Source organism: Scardinius erythrophthalmus, assembly GCF_964197995.2.
Source record: "Scardinius erythrophthalmus genome assembly, chromosome: 10".
NCBI classification, from domain to species: domain Eukaryota; kingdom Metazoa; phylum Chordata; class Actinopteri; order Cypriniformes; family Leuciscidae; genus Scardinius; species Scardinius erythrophthalmus.
Window position 1 is genome coordinate 11853359 of NC_138230.1, and position 15047 is coordinate 11868405.

The 15047-nt window shown below is 40.7% G+C and overlaps 1 protein-coding gene across 2 annotated transcripts; it reads left to right on the plus strand.

The window, feature by feature from the left end:
* Positions 1–952: 952 nt before the first annotated feature.
* LOC308697642 (zinc finger protein 646) lies at positions 953–13626 on the plus strand. Of its 2 annotated transcripts, none has more exons than XM_081377020.1 (4): positions 953–1132; positions 6674–9388; positions 9769–10920; positions 12234–13626. In XM_081377020.1, the coding sequence occupies exons 2-4, from the start codon at positions 6888–6890 to the stop codon at positions 13171–13173; spliced, it is 4593 nt and encodes a 1530-aa protein (XP_081233146.1). In that variant the 5' UTR covers positions 953–1132; positions 6674–6887; the 3' UTR covers positions 13174–13626. The 2 variants fall into 2 exon arrangements, with proteins under 2 accessions (XP_081233146.1, XP_081233147.1); XM_081377021.1 differs by lacking the exon at positions 953–1132 and adding an exon at positions 1656–1793.
* The last annotated feature ends 1421 nt before the right edge of the window (positions 13627–15047 follow it).

The window sequence follows — 15047 nt, forward strand, 5'->3', positions numbered from 1 at the left end:
TGTGGTGGAGTAGTGAGTTTGATGTGTAATTAAACTCGAGGTTCTGTGGGGTGCGGACTGGATCGTTTCCATTCCTAGAGCTTCCGAACAAATGTGTTTTTGGGGTGCGGACTGATGGGGCAGTGAACCCGAGGTTACCCCGTGAGTCAGTCCTAGAGCTCCTCCTGTCCGATTTTAGGGAAAAATCTGGTCCAATGGAGACGTCGAATAGATTTCTTAGGCGCGCCAAATGAACACCACAGACACAGTGTAATCACCAAGGGAAAATCTCAGAGTAAAACTGAGAGTTGAGATAAATATGATACACCAGTGTTTTGCCAAGTGAGAAGTTTATCTATGTATCATCTTTTTACTCTTTTAATTAATTTTATAACTGTTTTAATTGTCCTTGTTTTTATTTTGTGATTATTTGAATTCCTTTCTGTAAAGCACTTAATTGCCATAGTGTATGAAATGTGCTATAAATAAACTTGCCTTGCCTAATTTACTTATTGAATTATTTATATTAATCTGTTTTTTACACCTTTTTTTTTTTTACCCTCACGCCCTGAAACCCCCTAGTTTAGGTATTTTAAGGTACTATTGAGGAAACAAGCATTTGTGTACTTGATTTTTGACCGAAAACTTAGCCTACTGAAATACATTCCTTGTGACAACAGTCCCGGTCTCCTGTAGGCTACCATGGTTATTAAACAAATACCATGGATCTGTCAATGCTGTAGCTATGTGAAAAAACATGGTAGTACTTTTTGGTTCGTGGTATTTCACAAAATAGTTGCAGGACACAGTCTGTGTGCAACCTAAATAGCTTTACGAAAACATCTGCTGTGTGATTTTAGTTCAAAATTTTGCTCCACGGTACATTGGACAATGTTTACTTCCAACGCAAACACACGAAGAATGAGCGCAGAGTGACGCGGTGGAGCACGTCCGCAGCTCGCCATCTCCATTCAGCCCGCAGCAGGAAGTGCTGAAATACACCGAGAAAAACACGGTGGAGCCGCCCGCTGAAGGAAAAAAAAAAACAGTTAAAATAATAATGGCGATCGGCTGAACATGCCATTTATCCTCCGCGCAATCAAAAAGAGCATAAAACCCCCATCCCTGATCATTGTGCACGTCTGTAAGTCGGGTAAGTAGTTGCAGCTTGAAGGTGTTTGTTTAATTGCACACAATGGCCACATTCATTGAATCAGAGCTCGCGAGCCTCCGGATCTTTGTGTCGCTAGGCTGTTAGCCGATTAGCACTGACCTTACTACTAAAAGCAGAAACCATTTCACAGTAAATGCCGGGAGTGTATCGATTCAGTGAAATCCACACGAGTATTATTTTATCTACACGGCTATTACTTCAAATGTACGACATCAGTACGGCTAATTTTTTACGAGACTGCACCGTTTGCTCTCCTTTCGCGCTAGTATCATGAGGGGAGGCTAGCGCGTTAGCTGCGGGGGGGTTGTCGCTGTCAGACAGACAGACACATTAAAATAATCGATGCGATCGCGTAAGAGCGCTGGATGTTTTTTCGTGCACTCGAATCCACACACTATGTAGACTAAATAAATGCACGAATATTTGGACCAAAGCGGTTGACGCTTCGAAAATCATCGTTTTTCCCCTCCCCTCACAGTCGATATAGCTGCTATAGCCCACCGGCTAATATTTGCACACAGCGACGCGCATCCTGTGAAAAACATACGGGTCGGGATGTAAATTTTGGTCTCCCTCACAACGATGCACACACGTATTTGTCTACAGAAATGCACGTGTATTGAGCCTAAATGGATATACGGTAATTTCTGTCTTAATTCGGGGGTTTTGACGTCTAATGTGGTGAGTCTGGGGAGGGAAAATGACAAGGAATGTCGGGTATCTGCTTTTGTCCGGATAAAAAGCGGGTGTGGGAGCGTCAGGCCAAGGTCATAGCGAAGCGTTAACCGCTACCATTTTATATAAAAACCTGGTTTTGTTCTTGTTAACGAAAAATATTGTTATTCGGTTTTTACTGAGGGTCCACATACGTGTTAGGCCCATCCCGTTCGTTTCTTTGTGAGCTGCGCCATTGGGAAATAACAAAATGTTATAAAAAAAAAAACCCGAATAACAACATTTTTCAACTGTAACAAGGTTTTGGGGACTCAGTTTACATATTTTGATTAAGAGGAAAATAATAGCCACGTTGCTACAAATGATTGTGTTTTTATGTACCCAGGTGTTTTGCCACTATATTCTAGTTTTTATCTTTCATTTTCATAAGAGTACTCAATGTTTATAGTGTTCCCATGGTCATCAGGGTATTTAAAAAAAGCGTTTTATTAAAATTTTTAATATCTTGAATGTCATGGAAATGTTATATTAGTGAATATTCTAGTTAGGTAATGACTAAATACAATGTATAACATGTTTCAGCATTAATATATGCTGCTCTAATGTTTTGGGGGCTCATATACATATTTAGATTAGAGGAAAAATAATAGCCAAGCTGTTATGAATGAACACTAGTGTTTTTATGTACCCAGTTTTACTCCTCACAAAGCCTCTATGTAGTTTTTGTCTTTAGTTTTCATAAAAAAAGTTGAATGTCCACAGAATTCCCATGGCCATCAGCCAATAGTAATTTACAGGCCTGTGAATTTATTTATTTATTTATTTTTACACATTTTTCTAGTTTTGTTCTGCACATCTATTATATATGGCTGCATATTCTAACTTTCTTGGAAGCCACTGTGATATTTGATCTGTGAGGCAGTTTTTTTCCTTTAGATTTTTTGTCAATTGGCCAACCACAAAATGGTCTGAATGATTCATTATTCATTTAAAACTCTTTATCGCTGTGTATTTATGCGAGTTATAGATTTAGATGGTTATTTCACTAATATAAACATATATTACCATTTTTTTTGGACATGTTACCACAACAATGCCATGTTTTTTGGGTATGTACAGTGATAATTAAGTAGTTAAAATTTAGAGTTGAGAGTTGTTTGAATTTTAGCAGTTCCGATTCTGCTCATTGTTTCCGATTCTTATTGATTCCTAGTTTCGATTCCAGTAGGGTAAAAACAATCAAACATTTATCAAACACATTTATTCTGTGTCTTTTGGCAAAACGTTTTGTTGCAAAAAACACTTGACATTTTCCTATGGTTTTAACAAAAATACCAAAGCAAAAACAACTAATTAATATAAATTTCAAAGTGACATTATTCAAGACAAGTAAACCGTACTAAAATAAGAACAAATAAACAAATTAGCAATAGCACAAATAAATACAAGTCAAGTCACCTTTATTTATATAGCGCTTTTTACAATACAGATTATTTCAAAGCAGCTTTACATTGAGAACAGGAAAATAATGCAACAAAGGTTGTTTTGGCTGTACATCAGCTCTAGAAGAAAATAGAGTCATTGTCCAGCTTAAGTAAGTTCAGTGATGATTCATTTCCGTTGTAAAAAAACATTAGTTATTAATTTAGTTAATTTATCTACCGCAGCTCTGGAGAAAACGGTGGACAGCTCTTTCTGGAGAAAACAGCTCAGTTCAGTTCTCATACAATGGTGTCAATGCAATAGATGAATAACTTTTGAAACTTTAAGGATCCATTAAGGGACACTTAATATTCAACAATAAGAATATTAAGTGTCCTTTAATGGATCCTTAAAGATTTAAAAGTTATTCAGTCTAGATCAGTGAGTGATTTTCTTTCTTTTTTTTTTACTTTAAGGCCTCATTCAGGATCCAATATACTGTTACACATGCTTTTTCTTACTCAACTGATTACGTTCACTTAAGACAAAACTGACTGTGTTAATGAATATTTTGACATCATTTTGTGTATTTGTGCGTTCAAGCGCAAGAAGACGTGTATGAGAACTCAATTCAGCGCAAAAAAAGAAAACCGCGCAAGCGCCGAATTGAGTTCTTTCACGTTGTCTTGTGCTTGAAAACTTAATTATAAATAAATTAAAATGTGCACAAAGGAATCGATAGGCAGAATTCAAATTTTATTACAAGTATCTTATTCCAGAATTGGAATTTCGATTGCCAAGCCTATTAAAGTTCCACTTAAATATTATATTGTGAAACATTCAGTACCACATGTATATGTACCATGATATTACAAATAGGTTCAAGTACCACTTGTGCACTGATTGACCTACAAATATGTATTTGTATATTATTGTATTCATTTTATTCTGCAAAGCTGGACCCATATGGCGTTTTGCAGTATGGATTTTGACAGCGCCATTGATGTCGCTTAAGCATCCAGATGGTCTTGAGTCAGAGACCACTGGTCAGGTTATATACCCTAAGGGTGTGCCATCCTAACTGAGATCACAGATGCTGTGAGATGACTCTAGACTCATTCCACATACAGCAGACTGTGCTATGCATGAGTGATGATCACATAATAAACACTTCATAGAATCTGTATTGCAACTTGTAGCACAAAATATAAAAAACAGTTGAAACCACAATCTGTTAATTTGGTCACAACCGTTTATATTGTTAGATATTTCAGGTAAAGACGTTTGGATGTGGTACATTGCTTAATCTCTGTTATTCAAAATATTAATCAATGAAATATTAATCAATGAAAATGCTTTGTGTGTTTTTTATGTAAACTGCATTAAGTAACATTTTAGATTATAAAAAACTTTTTGTTAAAGGTGCTCTAAGCGATGTCACGTGTTTTTTAGGCCGAAACATTTTTTGTCACATACAGCAAACATCTCCTCACTATCCGCAAGCTGCCTGTCTCCTAAACGCACTGTAAAAAAAAAAACAAGGTCTCTGTAGACAGCCCAGGCTCCACAAAACAACAAAAAGCAACAAAAACAAACTGGCCCAGCCTGGACCACGGGGGACGGGATAAGGAGCAGGGGGGGTCGAGCTAGCCTCTGTTTTGTTTGACAATACTTTGAACGTCAACAAGAAGTGACGTCACCCAACATCGCTTAGAGCACCTTTAAATGGAAAAAAATATGCATGTTATTCTAACCTCAGCTATTTAGATAAGCCTTTAAGAAATATTGTTTCTTCAGTATTTTTCATTATGTTTCCCACAATATATTAAAGTAATACATTTCTTGATACTGGACTTACCTGATGAATGAATAGTTTTGATTATAGTTATAGTCCTATGTTAAATGTGATTTATGAACTGTTAATTTGAAATGACAGATATCTATGTAAGATGCATACAAGGATATCACGTTTTTCCAACAAACTTGGTGACCTAAAATATAGGCTCATTTAGAGCTGCACTGAAACTATGACCCATTCGCAGTTATTGAACTATACTACTATTTCAAATTATTCTTCAAACCTAGTTGCAGTGTAAAAAAAAGACTGTTTTTGTCTTACTGGGCCCCCATTTTCTGCCAAATCACTTCACATTGAAAGGTTATGATATCAGTCACACATTGTCTGAACATGGGGTTATTGTTGAGGTGACTCTATTGAAGTTATTGTACTGACAGCGAAATAATGCCATACAGTAGGCTTGAGTGAGGCAGGAAAATAATCCAGTTGAAATTTCTAGTGTTTCATTTTTTTTTTAATGGCCATTGTGTGTGGTAAAGGAACACTGTTTCTTTCATTCCAGTTGTGTGGTAAGATGAATTGTTCCCCCGTGGGGTCTAATTGAAGTGAATTTGTGGTCATGCATTTTATTTAGCCTAGATCTCTTGGAGCAAATTCCATTTGAATAATGCAAACTGTGAGATTTAAGTTTGATCATGAATACAGAAGTGCCCTAATGCTGTACTGACACCAAACACACTGAACCCTTTTATTGAACTCCCAGCTACCAATGTTATATTTGTATTAAACTGGTTTTGTATTTAGGTTGGAGCACAAGTAACCAAATTTCACTTGCTTTAGTGATGAAAATCTTAAAGCAGTGGTCAGTCTTGGTCAAGAATCTCAAAAATTATTGGTCAGTCTTAATCTTGGAACTGATGTGCTGCCAAGACCTCATCACATATGTGGCTTTAAATGAAAAAGATTTCCTCATAAACCAACCGTTATCCCATAAAATTAGTCAAGACTACATTGTCTATAGTTATGAATCTGAACATGAATGTGGTACATGGGCGAATACAGACTGAATGACTTTGTAAATCTAGCCCATAATGTCTTCATTGTTGAGTAAAATAAGTTAAACCTGGTTTTGGTAGAATTATGGATTAGCTTGACCATTAGATTGAACTTTACCTACACTATGTACTGACGACCTATTTTGAATTCGGCTTATATTTATTGAATGTACTGGTAATTTGCTTACTGTTGGGAAAGATTTGCTTATAATGATTTCTGTAGCTGTGATTTATTAGTACAGTTGACATCAAAGGAGTGATGTGCACATACACAAAGCTGACTTATTTCAGCTATTTTGAACCTGTGTTTCTGTCATATGACCTAAACATGAGATCAAATGTGTCAATGCTAATATCACGTAATGTGGCCACATGCCTATCACAGTGAATGTTTTTATCAAAGGCTCTTGGTTACCCTTAATGAACAGCTTTTATAACCTGTTTTGCTTGTTACGCATTTATAAAATGATTCTGTCATTTAAGTGTATTTTTTTCCAACACTACATATATTAAAATAGTGAATGTACTTAGTGTTAAATTAAAATAATGTTTCTTTTTGTATCTTTTCAGCTTTCCTCTGATGCCCCACAACTGTCCAGACCCTCTCTGAACTGCTGTGATCGAGTGGAATTGAAAGGCTGATTGGAGAGAATATCTGTCACCCAGGTAAAATGGCTGATACTACAGAAGCAGAGAGCTGAACATCACACATTGCCCCCTTTTCTTCTTTGTTCGAGGATCATTTTATGTGGACATTTCCCCCTTCCATTTCAATTTTCTCATCATGGCTATGCATGATATGAATCGTGCCAAGGGTTTCCCTTGCAAAGAATGCGACATCATTTGCCCAAGTACACCTAGCCTACTGGAGCACATGAAAGCACACTATCATCAAGAAGAGAATGGCAGATTTGAATGCGAGCAGTGTGGACGCATTTTTAAGCATGCCAGTAGCTTGGCTTCTCACAAAAAAACTCATGAGATGGGCTCCTTCCAGTGCCCGGTCTGCACCAGAACGTTGCCCAATGCAGTGGCGCTAAAAAACCACCTCCGCATCCACACCCTGTCTCCAAGTGCCCAAGCAGAAGAGGAGAACGATGACAATGTTGACGAAGAGAGGGATTATAATCTAGCACAAGATCTGTCTGAAGCAGCTTTCAGGAGTCACATAAACAACAGTGGAATAATGCCTGGCCACGACCATGACAAACAGAAATCTCCAGGATCTGAAGATGCCTGGGACAGACCATTCAAATGTGACCAGTGTGAAAGGACATATCGTCATCATGGCAGCTTGGTTAACCATAAGAAGTCTCATCAAGAGGGCATGTATAAGTGCAATGTCTGTTACAAACAGTTCAATAATCTTGCAGCTCTCAATGCTCACGAACGCACTCATTCAAAATTTAAGCCCCTTGGAATGTCCATGGGGGCTCTTGTGCCTGAAGCACAATCTGACCCTCGTCCCCTTGGACCCCAGAATGATGACATGATACCCAGCTTTTGCCATCTTTGTCAAGTGGTTTTGCCTAATAAGAATGACTTTCAAGAGCACCTTACGTTACATAATGCTGCATCATCTTCATTGGGGCTAACACGTAGTTTCCCTGGGATAGTGCCTCATAGTTCTGTTCGGTCCCCAGCTGTGAATTCTTACACACCTGCTCTAGGTGACCCTCTTCCACTGCCTCCATTACCCGACAAGCGTTATGACCCAATGCTAGGCCCTGCTGTTAATAATCCCATATATACCTGTGCATATTGTGGAGCGGGACATCCTGACTTAGAGAGTCTCAAAATTCACTATCTTACCCACGACGCTCATACCACGAGCCATGCTCAAGATGGTCCTGCTATGTTAAATTCTAATGGACTGGCTTCAAACTCTCAACCATCAATATCATCATCCAATGGTCAGACAAGGTCTCAGGCGCAGTCTACAATTGATGATGCTGAACGCAAATTTAAGTGCCAAGAGTGCGGGAAAAGCTATCGACATGCTGGGAGTCTAGTTAATCATAAACGTTCCCATCAAACTGGTCAATATCAGTGCACTGTTTGCTGTAAGCAGTATCCACACTTAGCAGCCCTTCAAAGTCACCTCCGTAGTCACAAAACCCGGCCAAATTCACAATCGATGGGTACAGAGGGAGATTGGCTTTCCTCTGAGCCACTCACAGGGCTAGACTCTCAACAAGGCTTTGTACATTCTCAGGATCAGGGGAGTGGTGCAGCAACCCCAATTTCACTGCCTGGTAATCTTGGTGATGCAGCACACTTTGTCCCAGATGGTTCCCATAACAGTGGCCTGGATTCACTGGAATTCCATGACCGATTTGATGGCTCTCTCGCTCAAAGCAGTTCTGGTCACTCACCTCTTCCACAAAACCATCGTCAACCAGATAGAGTCAACCAAAGCGGTATGACCAATGGTTACTTGAATAACATAAGCTTCCATAGTGCTGGTGGTGCCTCTCTGCCAGGCAGTGGCAACCTCAAAGAAAGTACTCGTCAGAGACGTGGTCACAACCAGATGCCGTTTGGAGGTCCTCAAGACAACTCCCAGGGCAACAGTAAGAGAATGGATAACAAAGATGATGATGATGGAGAGGTTTATCAGTGCACAGTCTGTGGAAACCATTATGCTAGCCTAAGGGCACTTCGTAGCCACTTACGAAGCCATGGGGTTAACCAAGGGGCAGGACCCTCCTCTGCCCTCTCTCCAATTGGTGAGCAAGAGTGGAGGAGGCGACAAGAGGGTAATACAACCAGTCTTTTGATCTGTAGCACATGTGGACAGAGTTTCAGCAGAAAGCAGGACTTGATTAATCATCAGCTAGTCCATGGACCTGCCCGGGCAGATGGATCTACACAGGGCTTGGGAGGAACTAGCTCTAATTCTAATGGCAAAATGGATGGAAGGAACCACATTTGCGTTGACTGTGGCATGTTCTTTGCAGATCGCCATCAGCTGATCACTCACCTGTGTCCAGGCAAGGTGAGAGTGGGGGCATTGAACAAGGGTATGAATGGAGCTAAAGGAATGACGGGTGGTGCTGGTACCAGTGGCAGCGGAGGCCCAGCAAACCCTCAGCAGATGCCAGGCTCTGATGATCGGCCCCACAGGTGCGACCAGTGTGGAAGGGGTTACAGACACCCCTGCTCCCTGCTCAACCATAAGAAATCTCACAAGACTGGGGTCTTCCGCTGCCTTGTCTGCCAAAAACGCTACTACAACCTACTGGCTCTCAAGAACCACCAGAGGACTCATTTTGACTTAAAGAGGTTAGCCAGCATTGCATGTGCCCTATTATACTCTAACTGTTTAGTTCTCTTTGCATACTTTGAATACTTATGTATTATCATGAGTTCCCCACTCATGTGATTACCCAGGTCATCACTGAATGAATAGATTTTAATGAAATTTTGTGTCAAGGCAGTGTGCTTTGGTGATTTTCCCAGGGCAACAAACATAACTCATACTGATGTACACACATACACGCAGTTGAGTCTGAATTTCATAATGTCTGTACCCCATTTGAGCATTGTGTAGTCATCTTTGTATTTGTAAGGGGAACTTCCCTCTTTCTGTTTCTTTTTTTTAAAGTGCATTTTAACACTGCTTTCTTATCTGTTTGTTTTTGTTTGTTTTTGTCTGTTCACAGGCACAAGTGTGAGGAGTGTGGCAAAGCCTTCAAGATTCAAAAGCAGTTGATAAATCATCTACGGCTGCACGAAGAGCACAGAGCGAAGACTGGAGATCGAGATCAACGTGTTCAAAGCATGTCTCACCCCAATGGTGCCCGCTATGAGGGAGGCCCATCGCAGCTTCAAGCTATGAGGATGGGAGATCCCAAAATTCAGAATCCTCCTGTGAACACCAATTATGGTCAACCTCAAGATTTCAAGAAACCGTATGCGGGGGCTAGGGCCCAGCAAGTGGATGATGGCAGCGGCCGCCGCCCCTTTGCTTGCGATCAGTGCGGACGTACTTACCGTCATGCTGGCAGTCTGGCCAACCATAAGAACCTACATAAGATTGGTGAATACCACTGCAACGTGTGCAACTCCACTTATCCAAATCGACTGGCAATGAAGAACCACCTCCGAATGCATTTCGCTCTGAAAAAATATACCTGCTCCGACTGTGGTAGGGGTTTCAGGAACCAGAGGCAGCTTGAAACACACACCGGCAACCAGCTCTGCAAAGATCTTCCTGTTCCCCTTCCTGGTCCCAGCGTGCAAACTGCTGCTCCTCCAACCGAATATGAATGCGATGGGTGCTCTCAAGTCTTTAATACAACCACAGATCTGGCCTCGCATAACTGCAGTTCCCAGCTTCCTTCTTCCTCTGCCTCCCTCAACAGCTCTAATATGAGCATGGAGACGGGTGATCTGGGATCTCCAGAGCGTGAAGAACGCCCTTTTAGCTGTGACCTTTGTGGCTGCTCTTACAAGCATGCTAGCAGTCTGCTCAACCACAAAAACACACACAAAATTGGCAACTTCAGCTGCTCATATTGTGACAAGCCGTACTCCAACTATATGGCCCTGCGCAACCACATGCGTATCCACACGCAGAAGAAGAGGCATATCTGCACAACCTGTGGCAAGGCTTTCCGACTGGCTCGCTTTCTTCGGAACCACCAGAGGGTCCACGAGGAAGGCCACACCCGGTTTGGCTGCCCCACCTGCGGGAAGAGCTTCCAGGGTCGTTCTGGGCTGGCCAGACACCGCTGCGGGGACAACCAGGTAGGCAAGGAGGGCGTGAGGAAGGACACTTCAAGCACAAGAGAGGGAGAGGAATACCGGTTCACGTGAGTTTACGTCTGTTGTTCGTGTTTTTTGAAGTGAACTAGTAAAGATCACAGGTTTCTACATGTCTATTACAGGTATATGATCTCCAATCCGGCTTCCTCGGGACCATACGCGTGCCGGAATTCGGATTTTTCTGAAGTTTGGACAGTATGATTAGTGGAGACCAGATAAGTTACCCCCCTTTGCTTTCAGTTAGCAATATGTACTAGATTGTTAGGATGTCTTGATATAATAGGTACATTTTGATGTACTTACTAGGTAGATGTGTGTGTATTGTACTAAATATAGCCAAACCATTTATTCCCTCCTTCTTAATTGATCTTATTGATAATATTCTAGAATGTATGGTATAGTTTACTGTTGTTACCATTTGAGCATTCAGTTGCCATAATAATTCATACTGACCATCTTATATTAGTTGTAGTGCTTCCAGGAATAAATACTGATCTAGGCCCAACAGCACTCAGCAAACCGTCCATTTATTAAATGCACGTTTCTTAAGTACTATAAACATAGCTTTGTTTGCTACTGTGGTGAAACATAAAAATGTTTCATTTGCTGTTGAGACAATGAAAGGAAAAAAGGAAGAAACTTTTTTAAAAAATGTGTCAACATACTAACACAGAACTTCCATACTAACAAATTAAGTAAATGACCAGAACAAAAATGTATTGAGAAGTCAAAAAAAAATAAAAAATTGTACCATACTGGTTTACCACATGTGCTTGGGAAACACTTTTGCTATGCTAGATTCCGACCAGAATTCAGGTCCAAATCCCAAAACCTTATTTGCTGTACAATTTTGTAAGCATTTGAAAGACTTTCTGTGTGTACTCATTCTATACTTGGTAACATATTTACCAAAATATGAGTAAATACTATGAGTTTGAAAACAAACAGTGACTTGCAGTACATTTTTATAATGTATTTGTGAGGACTAGGTTTGCCCTATACGGCAACAGTTTGTATATTACCACCATAAATTATATATATTACTATACCACTGACTTCATATTAACACTAAACACAATTGGTTGATACTTTTTTCATTCATATTCAATTTATTAACTTCTTTAATAGGCAATGCTATTCAAGTCACCCTGTGCAAGCTGAGACAGTTTTTTGAGTTTTGGCAGCTGGATTCAAGATCATATACCTGTACTTGTCTATCCATCAATGCTGTTATCATAAAAGTCAACAACATACCGTCAGGTTACTTTCAGACTAATCTAGGTTACTAACTATAGAGGGGTTAAAAGAACAATGAGCAGGTGGGATTTACTTTTTCTCTCCTCTGTCTCTGTCTTCACAGTTGTGACCAGTGTGGCCGTTCTTACCGGCATGCCAGCTCACTCCTTAATCACAAAAACACCCACACCGTCGGCATCTACCACTGCGCTGTGTGCCTCAAGACCTACTCTAACCTGCTCGCACTCAAGAACCACCGTCGCATTCATTCTGAAACTCGACGGCACCGCTGTCCAGAATGTGGAAAGGCTTTCCGCGTCTCTTCCCAGTTACAAAATCACCGCCGTGTGCACCAAAAGGAGCGGGAGTTTGCCTGCACTCTGTGCCAGCGGAGCTTCCCTACCCAGGCTAGCTTCCGGCTCCACTTGGAAATGCATCATGGCCGTGCCCCAAAAACATCGCAACAGCCTGGGGTTTCGTCCAGTGGCTCTAATTTGGGTTGGGGCTCTGGACTTGACCTTACGCTGATGCAAGCCCAACGATTGGATCCTAATGGGCTCCCAAAGCTTAACCCATCACGCCATGGCCCCAGTAGCAGCAGCTCATCTGGGCAACAACAACAACAGCAGTTACAGCAGAGTCGTAATGAGGCGGGGTGTAAGTCGCATGTCTGTGATCAGTGCGGCCGTGGTTATCGGCACGCCAGCTCACTTCTGAATCACAAGAACAGCCACAAGATGGGCACCTATTTCTGCAACTCCTGTCAGAAGGAATTCTCCAACCTGATGGCACTCAAAAACCACAGACGCATCCACACAGAACCCAAGCGTTACCAGTGCCCGGATTGTGGCAAGGCTTTCCGTGTCTCCACCCAGCTCATCTGTCACCGCCGCATCCACACCAAGGAGAAGCCTTTCTCATGTCAGCAGTGTGATAAGCGCTTCTCCAGCAAATCCAACTTAAGGCACCATCAAAAGGTCCACTGGAACAGTTCGGCTCCTCCTACTGGTCTGAACATGGGTACCACCAACTTTTTGGGTATGCCATCTGGGCCCTTTTTATAGTGGGTTATATTTGGGAAGCAGAACTTGCAGTTTGTTTTGGATATCCATGCCAAGGCGTGTGGAGGTGCCAAAAACCCCTTTCTCACTCACCCATCTTCATCTCTAGTGCTCGAGGTGTGGCTGTGAGGCTTTTGTTGCACAGGTTGTTGTTTAGGTTAACAGAACTGTCCCTGCATGTACCCTGGAACAGTGGATTAAACATTGACTGTTAGTTTTAGGTCATAGTGACATTTTCCCCACCCTTACCCTCACCCTAAACACCACAGGTGACCTTATTTGCATTTTCATAGTTCCCTTTGGGGGTGGGGGACATTGAGGGCCACTGCCTTCATTCCTGATACCAGCCTTTTGAAGAACTAGCTGCTGGTGTCTTGTTTTAATTCTTGAAAACGAATTGCTTTTGGATGAGACATTTCCATATGTTGTGTATAAAACAGCACATTTCCCACCATGGTACTGTTACGTCAGTATTGTTTTTGTGATGTCACAATGGGAAGGTTAAACTGTAGCCACATTAGGTTAAAAATGGATGCGCATCCCCACGGTCCAGGTAATGTCACAAGAAACAAGCATTTGAAAAACATACATTTCATCCCATCCCCAGTTACCGCTTTGATGACAGCCTTCAAAGCATTCACAATTTACAATCCTAGACAATACAAAGAAAACATGTTGACTGTCTGATGAATTCTGAGACATGTCGAGCAACTTGTATGTTTAACAAGTAGAAGTAACTATGTTTAACAGTGTATAGAGCGTAATTGAAACGTCTTCAGTTAATTTAGGCAACACATATCTGTGTTGCATAGGACTGTCAACGTTTTTTTTTGTATTCCTCCCCCTTTCTGTTGATGTTTTAACTTTTCTAACTTGCGTGTTCCTTGCAGCACGAAGATGAGCTTCAAACATTATTATTCAGCAGATGACAGCATTGTGCTTATTGGGTTCATTTCTTAGTGGCATCATTCGTTCGTTCTCCCTTTAATTTTATGATGTTGCTCAGAACCCATATTTTAAAAACTGCAACTAACTTGCTAGTGTATAGAAGCGATAGGTTGTGCTGAGAAAAAAAAAAAAGAGAAAAGCGAAAGGTGGAAAAAATGTATATTGATAGGCTTGTAATGGCATTTGGTTTTACCTTGTATTGTATTGTACCTCTGACTGTATTATTTACAGGAAAACTTTTATAAAAGATCACTGTAGTATGCATTTTATTTATATTAACACTTGTAACTGAAAACATTAGTTTTAGACCTCCCAGTTTTAGGATTTCTTGTTTCAACCCCTCTATTCCCCAGAGGCTATTGGACATGGAGTCAGGAATGGCAGGACTCCTAATGAACACTTGTTATAGTGACTGTAATCTCCTATTTTGTTGCCATTATTTGTTATGCTTTTAAACGAACATTTCTGTCCCTTGTGCAATAAACAGGGAACTGTAATAATGTGTGTTTTGTTTGCAGTACAATGAGTGTAAACATATCACTGTATCATTATTGCCTTTCTCACGTGATGTCGTGACTGTCCCCCCACGCTCATGTCAAGATTGGATGTGCCTGTTTCACTCTTTGAGCGCGCACGTTAAGGAATGATTTTGTTGTCTTTACAATCAGCAAGGCAATCTTATTTTAACTCCTGTTACGCCTTTATATTAACCCATGTATTTATTTGTTTTGGGCTTTTTTTATTTAATTGCATTTTACTATTTTGAGCTTGTTTTCAGCCTATATTACCTGGGAGCACTGGTGCTAAGTCAATTGTATTTTGAGTGAAAATGAAGTTGTATGCGCTATGATCAGAGCATGGGACGATTATATATTTACATACCTATGTCCTTGCAAATTTTACACAATTGGATAGAAGGAAATTCTTCC

What these genes read in the sequence shown, in the direction of transcription:
- LOC308697642 (XM_081377020.1), top strand. Translation starts at nt 6,888, where the DNA reads ATGGCTATGCATGATATGAATCGTGCCAAGGGTTTCCCTTGCAAAGAA. An exon ending in ACTCATTTTGACTTAAAGAG is followed by an intron (nt 9,389 to 9,768) that starts GTTAGCCAGCAT and finishes GTCTGTTCACAG; the next exon opens with GCACAAGTGTGAGGAGTGTG. An exon ending in GGAGAGGAATACCGGTTCAC is followed by an intron (nt 10,921 to 12,233) that starts GTGAGTTTACGT and finishes CTGTCTTCACAG; the next exon opens with TTGTGACCAGTGTGGCCGTT.